Genomic DNA, 14,812 nt, shown 5'->3' on the forward strand with positions numbered 1-14,812 from the left:
TGAGATGCCCTGCTCTTTTGGGTCCGCTGAGGAACAGATGGACTCCTTATCTTACAGTCTGCTGTCCCCTCAATTTCCAATGAGGCAGGAGGGGAGGCAGAGGATTAATCTTCTGGGAGAGAAGTAGTTGATGACCTGCAGACATAATGGGCATGTCACATACTTTGACAAAGGAGTTGCTTGCCTCTGATTCACGATTCACTTTCATTGAATCTTACAAAGGCATAAAAATTAAGCCGGACTAAGCATTCCGTGCAGCATTTAGCTAGTCACCTTTTCTAAAGAAAAGGGGGAAAAAATTACACAAAATTTTGCCAAAAAATTCAGGCAGTGTGGTCATCATAGCACTATGATAGATATGCAAATTAAGTATGAAGAATGTTCCAGTCCTTAGAGAAACTTTTTTTCCTAAAAACAACTTGAACAGTGCTGCTATGTATCCTGGTGAGGCTAAAATTGGCAACGGCAGAGCTGAATGCCAAATGATAATTTCTGCTAAATAATTCAGGCCATGCGAACTTTGATATCTCCCTTACTTTAATGAGTATAATGTGGGCAATTACCAACTACACTTCTCACAGAGCCAGACAATGTGCTTTCTCCTAATTGTGGGCTCCATTTTTCTTCTGGTAACTCATATCTGCCAAGTTTCCTATAAACCCAGGGTCTTGAACACGTAGCCACTGCATAAATGTATATTACTGAGTTGATGGTAATTATAACGAAGAAGTTTAGCACGTCTATAAGCTGCTCGTCAATAGACAAATCTCATGGGAATGATAAATCTAATGGCATGGGCCTTGAGTTCCTCTGTGACACCGTCTTTCTCCTTTTCCCCATACAGGGAAGCGATGCTGACATGGTGGATAAGAATAAGTGCTGTACACTCTGTAACATGTCCTTTACCTCAGCTGTGGTGGCCGACTCACATTACCAAGGCAAAATCCACGCCAAAAGGTTAAAACTGTTGCTAGGAGAGAAACCTCCATTGAAAACCACAGGTACGTGTGGGAAAAAATGATCCAGGCTGGCACCGAGGGCCATACTCCCTCTTTTCAGTCCTAGGAATCACCCTCTTTTCAGAAGCTGCGAGCTTTTTAGGTCAAATGGCAGGTGTCATTCGAAGCCCACAGGGAGGGATGGGGAGCCTGGGAACACAGGACCATTGGAGGATGATTTCATAGGCTTGTACAGCGTCTTTCATCTGACACTTACAGCCTCCAGGATGTCTGCCACATTGATTGCATATCTTGTGAGATACACATCTCTCGTGCTCTTCTCAAGTCCAGCCTGCGTTTCATATGGGTATGGTTGTACACACTGCATAGGACGTAGGTTCCTGCCAGTGTCTATGGAAAGCAATTACCATCCTCTACATTTGTGCTTTGGCTACACCAGAGCGCAGTTACATCATATGTTCTTAGTTTGGTGGAGAAGCACAAATAAACCTGAGTCTTCACGGCCACTTTAGTTTGGGGACAAGTGTGTATTTATGGCAGTCCTGCCATTGTCACTGGGGAAGCTGTGATTTAAACTTATTAACTTTCATCAGTAGCTTAAATATTGATAGCAGATTACCCGGCCTTCTAAATGCTTAACTAAACAATGTCTTTGGAGGTTTACCCAAATTATGAAACTAAGATTTTTTTTTTAATAATTTAGCAATACTGGAACTGTTTGGACAAGATTTATATTGTGATGAAGATGTTACTGTGCTGGGTTATAATCCCAAGAAGTTAGGAGATATTTTTCATTATGTCTCCTCTTGCAGTGCAATTAAAATTTAGTAGTGCATTTTATCTTGCTGTCTAATGAATCGTGCATAAATCGTGGGTGTAATTATTTTTAAATGGTATTTTGGAAATGAGAGAGCATCTGAAACAACACTTGGTTTTGACTTTGCTGGTGTACTTCTCCAGCTAACTGCTTAACCAATAGCAAGGAATCTTTTCACACGATTTCTCAGCTGAGTTTGAGCACAGGATTCTGTTTTCCTGGAGGTGGATGTGACATTCAGGTGTGGAATGGCTTTGTCTGGAAGCGAGTGCAGCTTATTTTGGAACCTAGGCATGATGTGGCATTGAACAAGGGGTGCTCTGTTGAGACGCTTGTTCTCTGAAAGGCTGAGGCACTAACCTTGTGACCTACGCATCATCAGATCTCTTAAAATAGACACCTCAAAGGAAGAGTCACTGAAAACGCTCTATCTTTTCTTTCTGTGAATGAGTAACTAGCTCATCTGCTCTCTTTGCCTAAGCAGAAGAGTGCTGTTAAAGTTCATTTGGAAAGTAGTGCATTTGGAGGTAGTACTGGGAGGGGACAGGCTGTATCTTTGTTTTTCATATTGGTTAGCAAATGGGAAAATGATTATTTATGTATCAAAAACTATCACATGCCCAAAATAGTTCTTTATGATTTTGTATCCATCTCCAGGAATTCAAATAATCTCAAAACTGGGACATAGAACTCAAAGATAACTTATTAGCTCTCAATATATTGCAAGGACAGGGGCTGGCAAGATGGCTCAGAGGCTAAACTCACTAGCAAATCTGAGAACTTGAGTTTGACTCCTAGACCTCTCTGGTGGAAGAAAAGAATGTAAACTGTACCCTCTACATAAACACTATGACAAACATACCCCACCCCCTGCCAGTAAACAAATATAAAAAAACATTGGAAGCACACACACACACACACACACACACACACACACACACACATACACACACACACACACACACACACACACACACACACACATGCCATACAGATACATGTATTCCAAAGACAAAATTCAGATCATTTAAAGTGTACCCTTATTCAGTGACTGGGTTCTTGCAGTCCATGGAGCTAACTTAGCTCTTGCGATTACAGAGATCAAGGAACCTGTTAGGCAAGACCAGAATGGGAGAGGATAAATCCCACTGTCAGCTTGAAGCTTCTTTGACTGGGGAGCAGAGAGATCGAAGTGTCATGTCCTGGACTCTTTCTCACCCATTTCCCTTGCTTAGCATACCCTCTTAGCCACCTGCTTTGAGCAGAAAGAATCTTGGAAGGTGCCAACCACAGACCAAATTGGGGTCCCGAGAAGCCAAACCGATCCTCAGGCTTGGGATTCTGCCAGCCATTGAGCACAAAAATATGCAGAAGTAGGCAATGGGAGGTGTGGCCCAAGCTAAAGTGGAGGACATAGTGGGACAAAGGGTAGCATGTTAGTGTGGCTGCGGAAAACTCGAGTGATCAAGGAATATACCCACAGTCACTGGCGGCAGGACTCTGGATGCAGACTAGAGATTTGGGAGAACTGGAAGAGATGCCCTTTAAGAGAATCACAGGTAAAGGCCAGTTAAGGAGCACTAATCAGTTTGGAGAACCAGCACAGGAAAAAGAACAGGACCCTGGTTCCAGGCTTCAGGCATTAGGCCTAAAACACAAGTCCAGTTATTGTAAGGGCAAGAACTTAGGAGCTGGAGAAGACCCAAGCCATGGCATTGGAGTCGTTGTGGACTATTTGCCTGGCCTAACATTGCCCTTCCTTTGCAGGCCACAGCCTTCCCTAACAGCAGTTTAGAGAGAGCTCAGTCCTGAGGCTTCCCTGTGTACATGCACACATGGGCTAGAACTGCCTAATCAGCTTAGCTGGCTTGAAATCCTATCTGTAATGAAAACAAAAGGGGAAAAAACCAAACCAGGCATGTAAAACCTAGTTCACTGAATCTTAATGCCAGAGAGAAGCAATATCCTGCTCAGGTATGCCTCTTATGCTGCCAAGTTGTGAACCACAGCCTCTCAAACTCTGGTGATTTCTGGGTGGGCATAATTGGAGGAGAGCTCAGTGCTACTTTATCTAATGAAGAAGAACAGTCAGGACCAGTGACTCACCATCTCTCCCACCTGCATCTGTACTTAGAATCAGTTATCACTTGAGCACTCTGCGGGACCCTAATGCCCTTTGAGTTGCCTTCTTCAGACGAGAATGTCTTTACTAGGACTTCTAAGTTGCATAGCCAAGGCACTGGAACACAAGCCAGTTCCACATCTTCTTGGTTTTTGTCTTAGACTCTCTGGTCTGGGTATAGCTGTGGAGATAAAAGCACATGGAGGGATGCCGGACCACAATGTGGTCATGGGACCAAAGAACTTGGGGTGCAGATCCTGTCCAAATTGGAAGGATGATTTCTGCTGCCATGTAATGTCATTTGCAGTGAGACCAGAGAAACCAGGCTGAGCGAAGAGAGGCCAGAAAGCAGAAGGAGGCTGTGTCAGTTAGCTATCACTATAGCAACAGGACAAAGACAGTTTAATTTACAGCTGGCCCCTCAAAGCGCATACAGACAATTTTTAATAAAAAACAATGATGGTTATTTTAAAAGTAAAAAAAAAAAAAAAGAATTATATTGATGTTTGAACCTTTTCATGACTCCCCCTCATCTCATAAAAAAGAGAATCCTAGGGGAAATGCAAGATCGAATGAACAGGTAACTCCCAATTCCCAGTCTACCCCTCTGGGTCCCTTTTCTCCAGCCTGGTTCTTTGTCGAATGCTTCTTTCTGCTTCAGTCACAAACAGGCAAGATTGAGAGGTTCACTGATTTGATTGATGGCTTGTGGCAGAGCCCTGGGAGGCTGGGACAGTGAAGGAGAGAGGATATGTTCATAGTGTAACCAGCATCCTGAGATTTGTCTTAGAGCAGAGTCTCCAAGGACCGAAATGATTGTGAGTGGCTGTTATTGAATCCTAAATCCAGGGTGAATTTGATATCTTGCAGCTGGAGAGCAGTGTCTGTGGTTTCCAATGTTTGCAGGGGATGGGATTGGGGCTCCTGTGTTTCAGATGCCAGATTTGGAGTTTTATTCATGACTTAACATTCACATTGCTTTTAGGCCTTTACTAGGGAGGGAAGCACCCACCAGAAATGCCCTTCTCAGGGCATGGAGAGTCAAAACTCCTACCGTGTCTTTGAAATGCCCATGGCCTGACAGCCTGAAGCTTGCTCCCTAGCTCCTACCATTTCTCATGAATGCGAGGGACATGGGCTTTTGGAGGAAACTGGGGTCTAAACAGTCAGAAAAATGATGCCAGGAATATTCTCTTCTTGGAGGCTGAATAAAGGAGTTGAGTCTGTTTAGTATATAAAATACCTCCCTCCTTGGGAAGTCTTTAAAAAGCTATCCTAGGAAAGAGCTATAATTGCGGAGCATGTGTTTTGTGTGCATATGTGTGTTTGTTCATGTGCCCGAGAGCAACAGATATAACCAGAGAGTAGGCAGGAAGAAAGAGTGAGTTGGGAGCTCAAGACAGGGAAGAGGCTGTTGATACCCAGAGCTGTTCACAGGCAGAATGCGAATGTGGGAGCTGTTGATGCGGAGTCTGCTGCTGATTCTTGGGGCTTTTCCAGTTGGGGCTCCATAAGCAGTTAGTTAGTGCTTCGCTTAGATGACTTTTCAAAGCCCTCTAAATCGGATATTTCCCACCGGCTGACACATAAAGGTAGACCCAGTGATAGGATGGTCGAAAAGAACACTGACTTAGGATCCAAGGGACGGGGGAGTTCAGGCACAGGGCGACTAGAGTCAGCTTTATACTTTCTGGTTGGAACATGTTCCTCCCCAGCTTCAGTCTTCTTGTCTGTTGTTTTGTTCTACTGCTGTGCATACATTTGCATATATCTCCTGTTCTGGTGAGGGAAGAGCTTGGTTCTCTTCCACATTCTGAGTCTCAGATTTGCTTTTCTGCCACCTTGCCTAGAACACAGGGGCTACTGCATTGAGTCTCCTAGGACGAGACTTTCTGAGCCGTGTTTTTGTGGGCTGAGGCAGAGTCTGGCACTTGGAGCTGCTGGAAAGCAGGAAGCATTTCTGGTGGTAATGAAAGGAGGGACTAGGGACTTAGAGGTTAGGGAGGGCCATAGAGGCAAAAGAGCAATCAAGGTCTGAGAAGTAAGGCTTCAGGAGGCAAGAGATACAGTCAGCGGACAGGAGCTATCATCCTAGGCTAGCAAGTGGAAGCAATAGGGAGTAGTTTTAAAGACAGAAACTTGGGATAAAATAAGGAATCAGATACCAGGATTAGGACTCCAAAGGGAGTCTGTGTCTCAGGAATAGAGAAGGATTTCTGTTATCAGAGAGTAAGAGCAGTGACTAAACAGATAGAAGCTTGATACCCAAGCCCAGAGGCCATAGCAGAGCCATTCCTCCCCCCTGCCTGTGTGGCAGAGTGAGCACTAGTCAGGCCAGAGACATCCTTCAGGCTCCCAGCTGCATGATGCCTTCCTCCTGGCCTGCTGTATAGACAGTCTTCGGTGCTGCTCCATTGAGCCTGTAGCTGTGTAATATGATTTCCAAGTGGCAAGATAGATGGTATCAGGACTGACATTGGTGGCTCCCCAGGAGCACGATCCCAGGCAGGTGAAGGTCAAATAATATTATCTAAAGATATTCCCCAGGACCTGCATAGACAGCTTGTATGGCGGAGAATCAAAGTTTCAAGTGGGATTAAAGTGGCTAGTTCATCATCTTTGAAGCTAGGAGATTATTCTGGAGCATCCAAGTGGATCCAATACAATCACAAAATGTATTCCAAAGGGAAAGAGGAAGGCAAGGGGGTCTGTCTGAGTGATACAGGGTTGGGGAGGGTCCATCTGCCTTCGGGTGCCGGTTTAGTTAGGGAAAGGCAGTTCTTTTCTAGAATTTCCTCAAGAGTGCACTTCTGACAATGTAGCTTTTAGCCAGTGAAGTTTGTTTCATATTCCTGACCCGAAGAATGGGAAAATTACAAATGTGTGTTATATGGAAACCACTGTGTGACAATTTGTCACAGGTACAGTGGGGACTAATTTTCCTAAGGAGGAGCTAACTTGCCACCCTTATGTACAATTTGCATGTTGTCTTGGGACCCACAGCTGCGACCTGAGGGCAGCCATGACTGTGGTCAGGGTATGCTGTCGAAGCAGGAGGTCTATCTTCATATGGGTCTTATTCTTTGGGTAGAGTTACTCCCCTACCCCAAGCATAGCCATTGACGACTGGTCTCAGATAGTATATGTGTTGCTCTCCCGAGTATTGAAAGCTTGACATCTGTCTTCTGCATTCGCTGCCATTCCCTTTCTCTCTCTGCATTCTCAAATGCAGTACTCATCTTCTGAATCCCCAAATGTGCCCTGCCTGTAGCTGTTCCACATCTGAGATGCCCTTCGCTCTTCCTGTGTCTAAGCACCTCCCATCCTGCCAAATCCTCTATAGGACTCCCCTAGTCTTTGGGAATCCCTCCTGCTTTGAGAAACCTCAGAGAATATGTTGTGGGCTTTTGCATAAGCCATGGGTAAAACCCAGTAATTATTAGTGAATGACTTAGCTTTCCTGTACCTCTTTCTCCTTGCTATGATGACTATATGAGCTGATAACATAATCAGAGAACACATCTGCCACGTTATTAGAGCCCCATAAATGGCTCTGTCCATTCCAGAAATGTGGCTATTTTTACTTACCCTCTTCTGGACTTTTCTCTGGGACATATAATTCACACACGAGCTGTTCTATTGTTGGTTGTCCAAGGCGAATCTGCTGGGTTAATTTATGTTGCCAGTTGTTCTCTAAACTTGCATCAGAAAGGAGTCATATCTCCATAGCTATTCTCCCTTCTGGTGCCTTCCCAGACACCAGCTTGACTGCAATGATTTTCAGGATAGCGAATGATAGAAAAAGAGAACTTGGTGTTTAGTTCTTAAATGATGACAAGTCTGAGTGTAAAAGTGCGGGCCAATGTGCAGAGTCCGAGAAACCTGGCAGGGAAGACGAGTCACAATAGCTGAGCATGGTGTGTGGATGCAGCTCGGTGGTGGTAGTGTTTCTCTCTATAGTGTCATATATGTAATATATATATATATATATATATATATATATATATATGTATGTATGTATGTATATACTTGTTGAAGAAAAAGAGTCCATGCGTTTGAGAGAGAGCAACAGAGGAGATTTAGGAAGGGTTGGAGAGAAGGAAATGAAAAAGGAGCAAATGATGTAATTATAATATAAATTCAAGTATGAAAAAATTAGGATTAAAATACTTTGGAGAAAAGAAGAATGAAAGAGGAACTCTGGAACCTAGGAAGGCATCTTCACAGGCAGTGCCCTAAGTTGAAGAGAAAATTTAGATTGTGAATGCATAGTCTGAATGGGTAGGTGAAACCGCATCTCCCGTTAGAGGGCTCATTAGTGCGCGTGGCAAACATGCTGTTTATCTGAAGCCTACTCACTCCTACCCTAGACATTAAGTTGGCTGTGAGTAGGTAGAACACAGGTGTTATGCTATGTCTACAGATGTGAGAAGGAGATGCAAGCTTTAGTGATGCTCTGGAGTTGAGTGTTGCTGTGCCTGGGGAGCCTCATCTATCCTGCTGATGTACTGTCCCTTTGGGTTTCTGTTTCACCTGGAAGCTTTTATGAATGCATCTATCACTCCCAGAAAAAGTAGATCTTGAGATCAGTGTTTTATAAAATTCCCAAACATCATTAGCCTGACAGTAATGACACTAAAGTTTGCAATAACCTTTCTTTCATTTTTGGCATTCCTGTGGTGCCGAACTTGCCTTAACACACTGGGAAATCCTTCCAGTCTAGTCCTGAGACCTGCTTAGCAGGGACCCTGGTACTGCTTCCCCAGTCTCACTGCCATGCTTGCCATAGTGTTTGGCACACAGAGCAAATATCTGTTGGATGTGTAGAATTGGGAGCAAACATTAGAATAATGATAGGTGTTGAAATATTTATGGCTTCATTTTCAGGTGAATAGCCTTGGTTAAACTTCAAAGACATTGGTGGACCTGCTTGCTTGCTTTCTTGACTTTACAAAAAGCTTTTCCTGAGAAAGATATGGTGTAGATTGGAATCTAAGACATAAACCCAGCCTTTGGAGGCAGACCCTCTTTTAAATTCTGGGTTACCTATGCAAGTTTGCATACATTTTGTTTGTACACTAGCCTTCAAATGCATTGTAGAAAGAAGACAAGAAAACAGATGATACATACTGAAAAGCCTGGTATAGTGCTCACTGTAAGGACAGAGTGAATGCCTTGTCCTATATAAATACACATAAGTGTGCATCAGCATATATATCAACCCTTATCATTTTTTTCAAGTCAGGGTTTCTATGTATAGCCCTGACTGTCCTGGAACTCACTCTGTAGACCAGGCCGGTCTCAAACTCAGAAATCTGCCTGCCTCTGCCTCCCAAGTGCTGGGATTAAAGGTGTGTGCCACCACTGTCCAGCTTAACCCTTATCATTGATGAGTAAGGATCCACTGAAATGCACAGGCTTTCCAGACCACCTTGTAGTTATTCCCACATATGTAGAGAACCATGACAGAGATCTGAGTCACCCCCATGAGAAAGCACCATCCTGAGGCTGAAGGAGGCAAGACTAGCCTGCTGGTGTCATAGGGTTAGCGGTGTCCTTATTTTGCCTTTCGACTATGTTTTTTCCCACTGACTGCCATTTATAATTCTCCCAAGGGTTGTGTAGAGGAGCTGTTTATAATCCCTAAAGCAAGCAGGTGGAGGTATGGCAAAAACACATGCACTAGTTCAGGTTCTTTCAAGCCTTAGTTAGAACACCACTGGTCATAGATTCAATATAGGCATTAAGTAATGTATCATCAACAAATACACAAGAAGATTATGTGCTGATCCATTGATCAGAATGTGACTGCAAGCTCATGAGCTTCTTTTAATAGCACTAGCTTACCACTCACTGTTCCTGGCCACAATTTAAAAACTATTATGAATAATGAGGACTGACTATGTATATGTATGTATAGCAAAAATTACCCTATATTCATTTCTAAACATTAGGCTTCAAAAAGTCTGCTCATTACTCTGCAATGAAATAAAAACTAACATTAAAAAAATCCTAAATATGGTTAAACTGTTTGGAGCTGAGTAGCTCAACTGTAGCTTAATAATAGAACCAGTAACCAAGGCTGGTAATTGCAAAGCCATTATGTGAGGAGAATCATATTCACGGTTTTGTTTAATCTTTGTGCTTTGTCATACATAAAGCACAGTAATGTATCATTATTAGGAGCATCATACTGAAGAAGCAGCAGCAGAGACCTGCAAGTGAGTAACTTGTACTGTGTACAGTTAGAACAGCAAAGCAAAAGGCGGGAGGGTTGCCGAGTCGAGGACTTAGCTCTGCTCCCCAGTGGTAAGTAATATGTCATAAGATGACCTGCTGATTTTGGCTCGCTTCCAGCAGTTCAAACTCCAGGGCTCCCACCAGGCATTCAGTAGCCACACAGTCACAAGGACAGATATTTATCCTCTTGCAATGGACTATTTTTCATTTTGAGGGACAATGAGCAGGCTGGGAATTGGAACAAATCGGCTATGGCTTCTACCACTCAGCTTCTGTGTGTAAGTGTGTTGACTGAATATTTCTCTTTGCCTTTATCCCCTGGGGAAGAGGAGACAGAGCTTCAGGAATCTTCCATGAATTTCCATGCCAGACACAGACTTGCTTGTTTGAATTCTCTGTAGAATGAATAAAGATCAGGGTATTCTAGGTGTGTTGGAAAGTTACATAAATTCAAGTGTTGAATAATGTATGCACCCCAGGTTCCATACACACCTCTTATTTGCATATGAGATTTTATAGACCATTACGGTTCTATCCTCTGATTCAGGTTCCTTAGATTGCTTGGCATAATCTCTCTCGATACCTGTTTTCATAGCTGCGTGCAAATACAAGAAATAGCTTTGTAGAATTGCAAATCATCTCATTTTCTTTTTCTGGGACCTGAGGCTTAGGGGGTGGAATCAGCTGTCCAGGGCATGCAGGTAGTGGGGAGCAGGAAGACTTCTCTTCTCTTGTAGTTGTTCCTCCAGGGTATCCTTTTGAAGGAGGAACCACACTGATCAGTTCCTGGACCACTCTCTGGTCACTAGGGCTTTAATGTGTCAGCCCCGTGATTGACATGGGTGATGTCTTTTGGTCATGACTTTTGCTACATAGGTTTGGAACAATGACTTGATCAAGTTTTCTGGCTTCTTGCATTTTTAACTAAAGATAGAAGATCAATGAATTAAGGGTTTTAACATTCCAACTACTGTCCCTTCCCCTTTTCCAGGGCCAAACGTGGACATGTAATCATCTCATATACAAATAATTCCTCTTTTGAAAATTACTTAGTTTGCCACTGGTTGACAGTGGAAATGAGTTGTCAAGAAGCCAACACATGATGCTTTGTTAGTATGAGAAAGGCTGTCTGTCTATCTCAGCATTTATATTGACAGTCACTGTGTGCATGTGTTCAGTAAAAGGTTTCTCTCAAAGGTTGGTCCAGTGATGTCAGCAAGAAGCGGTACCAGGAGCTTGTGAACCCTAGCCTGTTTTCATCTAAGGCGGATGACATGACTACTAGCCATGATGTCTTCCCATACTTACAACCAGAGAGGTGACAGAAGCTCTGCCTGCCTTCCCACCTAGCAATGGAATTCCCCCAAAGCTATAGACTTACTGTTTGAAGACTCTCGAAACAGTGAGGATCCTGTTGGGAGTGAAAGTACCATATGAATGTTGGCTGCCATGCAACTGCTGTCATCAGTGACACAAATGCTCTTGATGTGTTAGAATGGCGGGTCGCGTCAGAACATACCACACACTAGGGCCAAACAGTTCCCTGTGTAAGAACTGGTGAGAGGGGGCCAGTAGCAGGAAGAGAGGAGGGAGAGAGAGAGAGATGGAGGAATGTTTCCGTGTATATATATGGGTTCTGACGTAGTGGCCGCAGGTAAAGGTGGGAGGTGAGCCCAATGGATTCTGGGAATATGGCGGCTGTTTCCCTGGCAAGAGGTCTGTGAGACCCGCCCATGGCTTTGGATGCCCTGATGCTAACGGCTCTTACCTGTCATCAACTTAACATTTCTCCTTTTGGTGATTAAGAGGGCTTACGTCCTTTACACAGAGGATGTAAGTAGCCTTCTGGGTGCAGCCAAATGAGTCCCTTCACCATGTCTATGAAGCAGCAGAGTGAAATGATCCATTTGCTGGGCTTACTGTTCTGGCACTGTCAGCGGGAGACGTGGTCATTCTTAGGGTAGGCACACAGAAGGAGCCCATTGCTAGTCAGACAAAACTGGCAGCAACGGTAGTTCAACGCCGTCTAGTCTGTGAGACTGGGATGATGCTCATCAAGTAGGCATTATACCCGAAATAATGAGTTGTGAATGTCTGAACACCCTTATTCCTTGAAGTACCCACAGATCTTGAAATCGGCCTTAAAACACCATGTTTCTTCTTGGTTTGACAAGCATTTCTTAACAGGAGATGTGCTGGAATAAGTAAGCATTTTATTGCTTTATATTTAGGAAATTTAGATATTAAAAAATCTATTTTTAATCTGTGTCTCTCTATATAAACCTATTTATTTAGATATAAATGATCTAGTCTTTTTTTATATTTAATACTTTTCACATTTAGAAATTAGAAATTTCTAAATGTGAAAAGTATTAAATATAAAATTTAAAAATCACATTTAGAAATCTTCTAAATGTGATTTAAATTTTCTCTGACCATGAAGCTTGGTTAAAAAAGGCCAGTTCCCATCTATGTCTGTGTTTCCCCTCTCTTTAGGGACACAGAAAAGGCCCATGCATATACTCAGTGGCATCTCTGTCTCTAAGCTTGGGCCTTGTTCTGATTCCTGCAAATGTTTAGATTACTCCCGGATGCTATTGGGTACTTGACCTCAGCAGGCTCCCCACTAGGTCCAGGATTTCCTTTGAACTGGGCCTCTCTCACCTTTCTTCCTCAGCAGGCTTTTGCACTGCGGGTGTTAGCATCCCCATGCTAAGTTCTCAAAGACAAGACCAAGGTTTCTCAGTGTGCATTTCTGAAGAGCCCCCCTCTACCTGTTCTGAACTGCTCTCGGGCTGCCCAGATCTCTGTTGATATTTAGGACCTTGCTTTTCCTCTCTTGTTCCTACGAAGTCAATGTCTGTACCAACAGCAGGTGCATTCCTTTTCCACATTCAGATTCCTTCCCCTCCCACTCTACTGATCACAAATACCATTCACTGCGTCTTAAGGTAGGAAAGTCTGGCCTTTGGGTTTAGCTTTGTGTTTAGAGCACAATAGAAAACATGTTAATTTTTATAAAGTGAGTTGACAGGGACTTGGCTCAGGAAAACAGAAGCTTAACAATCTTTTTTTTCTTTTTAAACTCAGATAGCCTTCAAAGAAACTGCTTCTCTGGTGGATTTCCCACTAAGTGGTTTCCACTTGTCTGTTGAGTACATGGGAATTGAGGGCTTTAAATTTACCTAAGATTTTCAAGAGCATTTTGTTGTATTATGAGTTACAAAGGAGAGATTAAGGGGACCCTACTAAGCCTTTTCAATTCCCTCTGCAGGCCACAATTTTTATTGTTTGTTAGGGGTGGCTACAGGCAGGATCTAGACATTTTGAGCAAAGTCTCAAAACACTGGAAAGTTAGGGAGAACATTAGAAACTGGCAGTCCCCAGTCATCAGTGGGACTGACTGCCACCAGATTTCTTCCTGTTGAGATCACTTGCCTGAGACTAGGGCACAGGCTGAGGTCCACTCCTTGGTTTTCCTGGTGATACTACATTGATTAGTAGAAACTGCTAATCATTAGCCTCCGTATTTTGCTTTCAGCCAGCATAGCAGCTGAGATCTGAGACTTTCCTCTTTCGGTTAGTAAATGTAACTCATAGAGGGTATTGGGGAAGGTAACTCTAGGTGGAAAAGCATTTACTACAGTTTTTTTTTAAATACAAAGGGAGAAATTTGTTCATACATTTTGTGAACACTGATATTGAAGCGCTTGCTGACAGGAACCTGGTACAGCTGTCCTCTGAGAGGCTCTGCCAGAGCCTGACAAATACAGATGTAATGTTTGCAGCCAACCACCAGACTGAGTATGGAGACCCCAATGGAGGAGTTAGGGGAAGGACTGAAGGAGCTGAAGGGTTTTTTGACCTCACAGGAAGAACAATATCAACCAACCAGATCCACCAGAGTTCCCAGGGACTAAACCACCAACCAAAGAGTGTGCTTGGAGGGACCCATGGCTCCAGATGCACATGTAGCAGACTAGCCTTATTTGGCATCAATGGGAGGGGAGCCCCTTGCCCTGTGGAGGCTCCATACCCCAGTGTAGGGGAATGCTAGGGTGCTGAGGTGGGAGTGGGTGGATGGGTGGAGAAACACCCTCATAGAAGCAGGGGGAGGGGATTTGATGCGGGCTGTGGAGGGGAAACTGGGGAGGATGATAATGTTTGAAATGTACATAAATAAAATAACCATTAAAAAAAAGAATTTTGCTTTTCAAAGTGTTTATGCCACATCCAGAGATAGAGCAAATTCACAAAACCCCACCTTCTGCCCCTGTTTCCAGAGAGATTCCATTTCATTTACCTCCCATAGCCTGTTTGCTGTCATGGCCTTCCCCTGTTCCACTGGAAACAATGGTGCTGACATCTTTTCCCAGCTTCAGTTACCAACTGCAGTCCGTGTGCCTTAGCATCGGGGGTCATTAAGTACCTCTCTTCTAAAGGCCTGCTCTTCTTGGCCTACCCTGCTTCCTTCTCAAGCTGCTTTGGAAAATAGAAGGCTAATGGGCCAAATTCCCTCATCTCCACCATGTCTCAAGTATTATTAAGTTGTACTTCAGCATCTCTTCTGCTCTTCTGCCGTTTAAGTTGTTTTGGATCTTCAGCTCCTATGTGTGCACCTGCCTTTATGTGTGTGGGCCTGGCTTTGATTCTTTTTTTTTTTTTTTTTTTTTT

The 14,812-nt window shown here is 43.6% G+C and overlaps 1 protein-coding gene and 1 long non-coding RNA gene across 8 annotated transcripts in view; one reads left to right on the forward strand and one right to left on the reverse strand.

Moving 5' to 3' along the window:
* Zmat4 (zinc finger matrin-type 4) overlaps positions 1-14,812 on the forward strand; it is a 378,171-nt gene that overhangs the window by 210,048 nt on the left and 153,311 nt on the right. For all 7 annotated transcript variants that reach the window (XM_031339297.1, XM_031339299.1, XM_031339300.1 and 4 more), the window contains one exon: positions 845-1,001. In XM_031339297.1, coding sequence (XP_031195157.1) covers positions 845-1,001 — 157 coding nt within the window. The remainder of the gene's footprint in view (positions 1-844; positions 1,002-14,812) is intronic.
* The window catches only part of LOC116069029, a 6,445-nt gene continuing 1,645 nt past the window's right edge, over positions 10,013-14,812 (reverse strand). Inside the window, exons 2-3 of the long non-coding RNA XR_004109803.1 lie at positions 11,520-11,549; positions 10,013-10,733 (exon numbers count right to left, since the gene is read on the reverse strand). This is a non-coding gene — a long non-coding RNA (uncharacterized LOC116069029). The remainder of the gene's footprint in view (positions 10,734-11,519; positions 11,550-14,812) is intronic.

The sequence above is a fragment of the Mastomys coucha genome, unplaced genomic scaffold (genome assembly GCF_008632895.1).
Source record: "Mastomys coucha isolate ucsf_1 unplaced genomic scaffold, UCSF_Mcou_1 pScaffold22, whole genome shotgun sequence".
Taxonomy (NCBI): domain Eukaryota; kingdom Metazoa; phylum Chordata; class Mammalia; order Rodentia; family Muridae; genus Mastomys; species Mastomys coucha.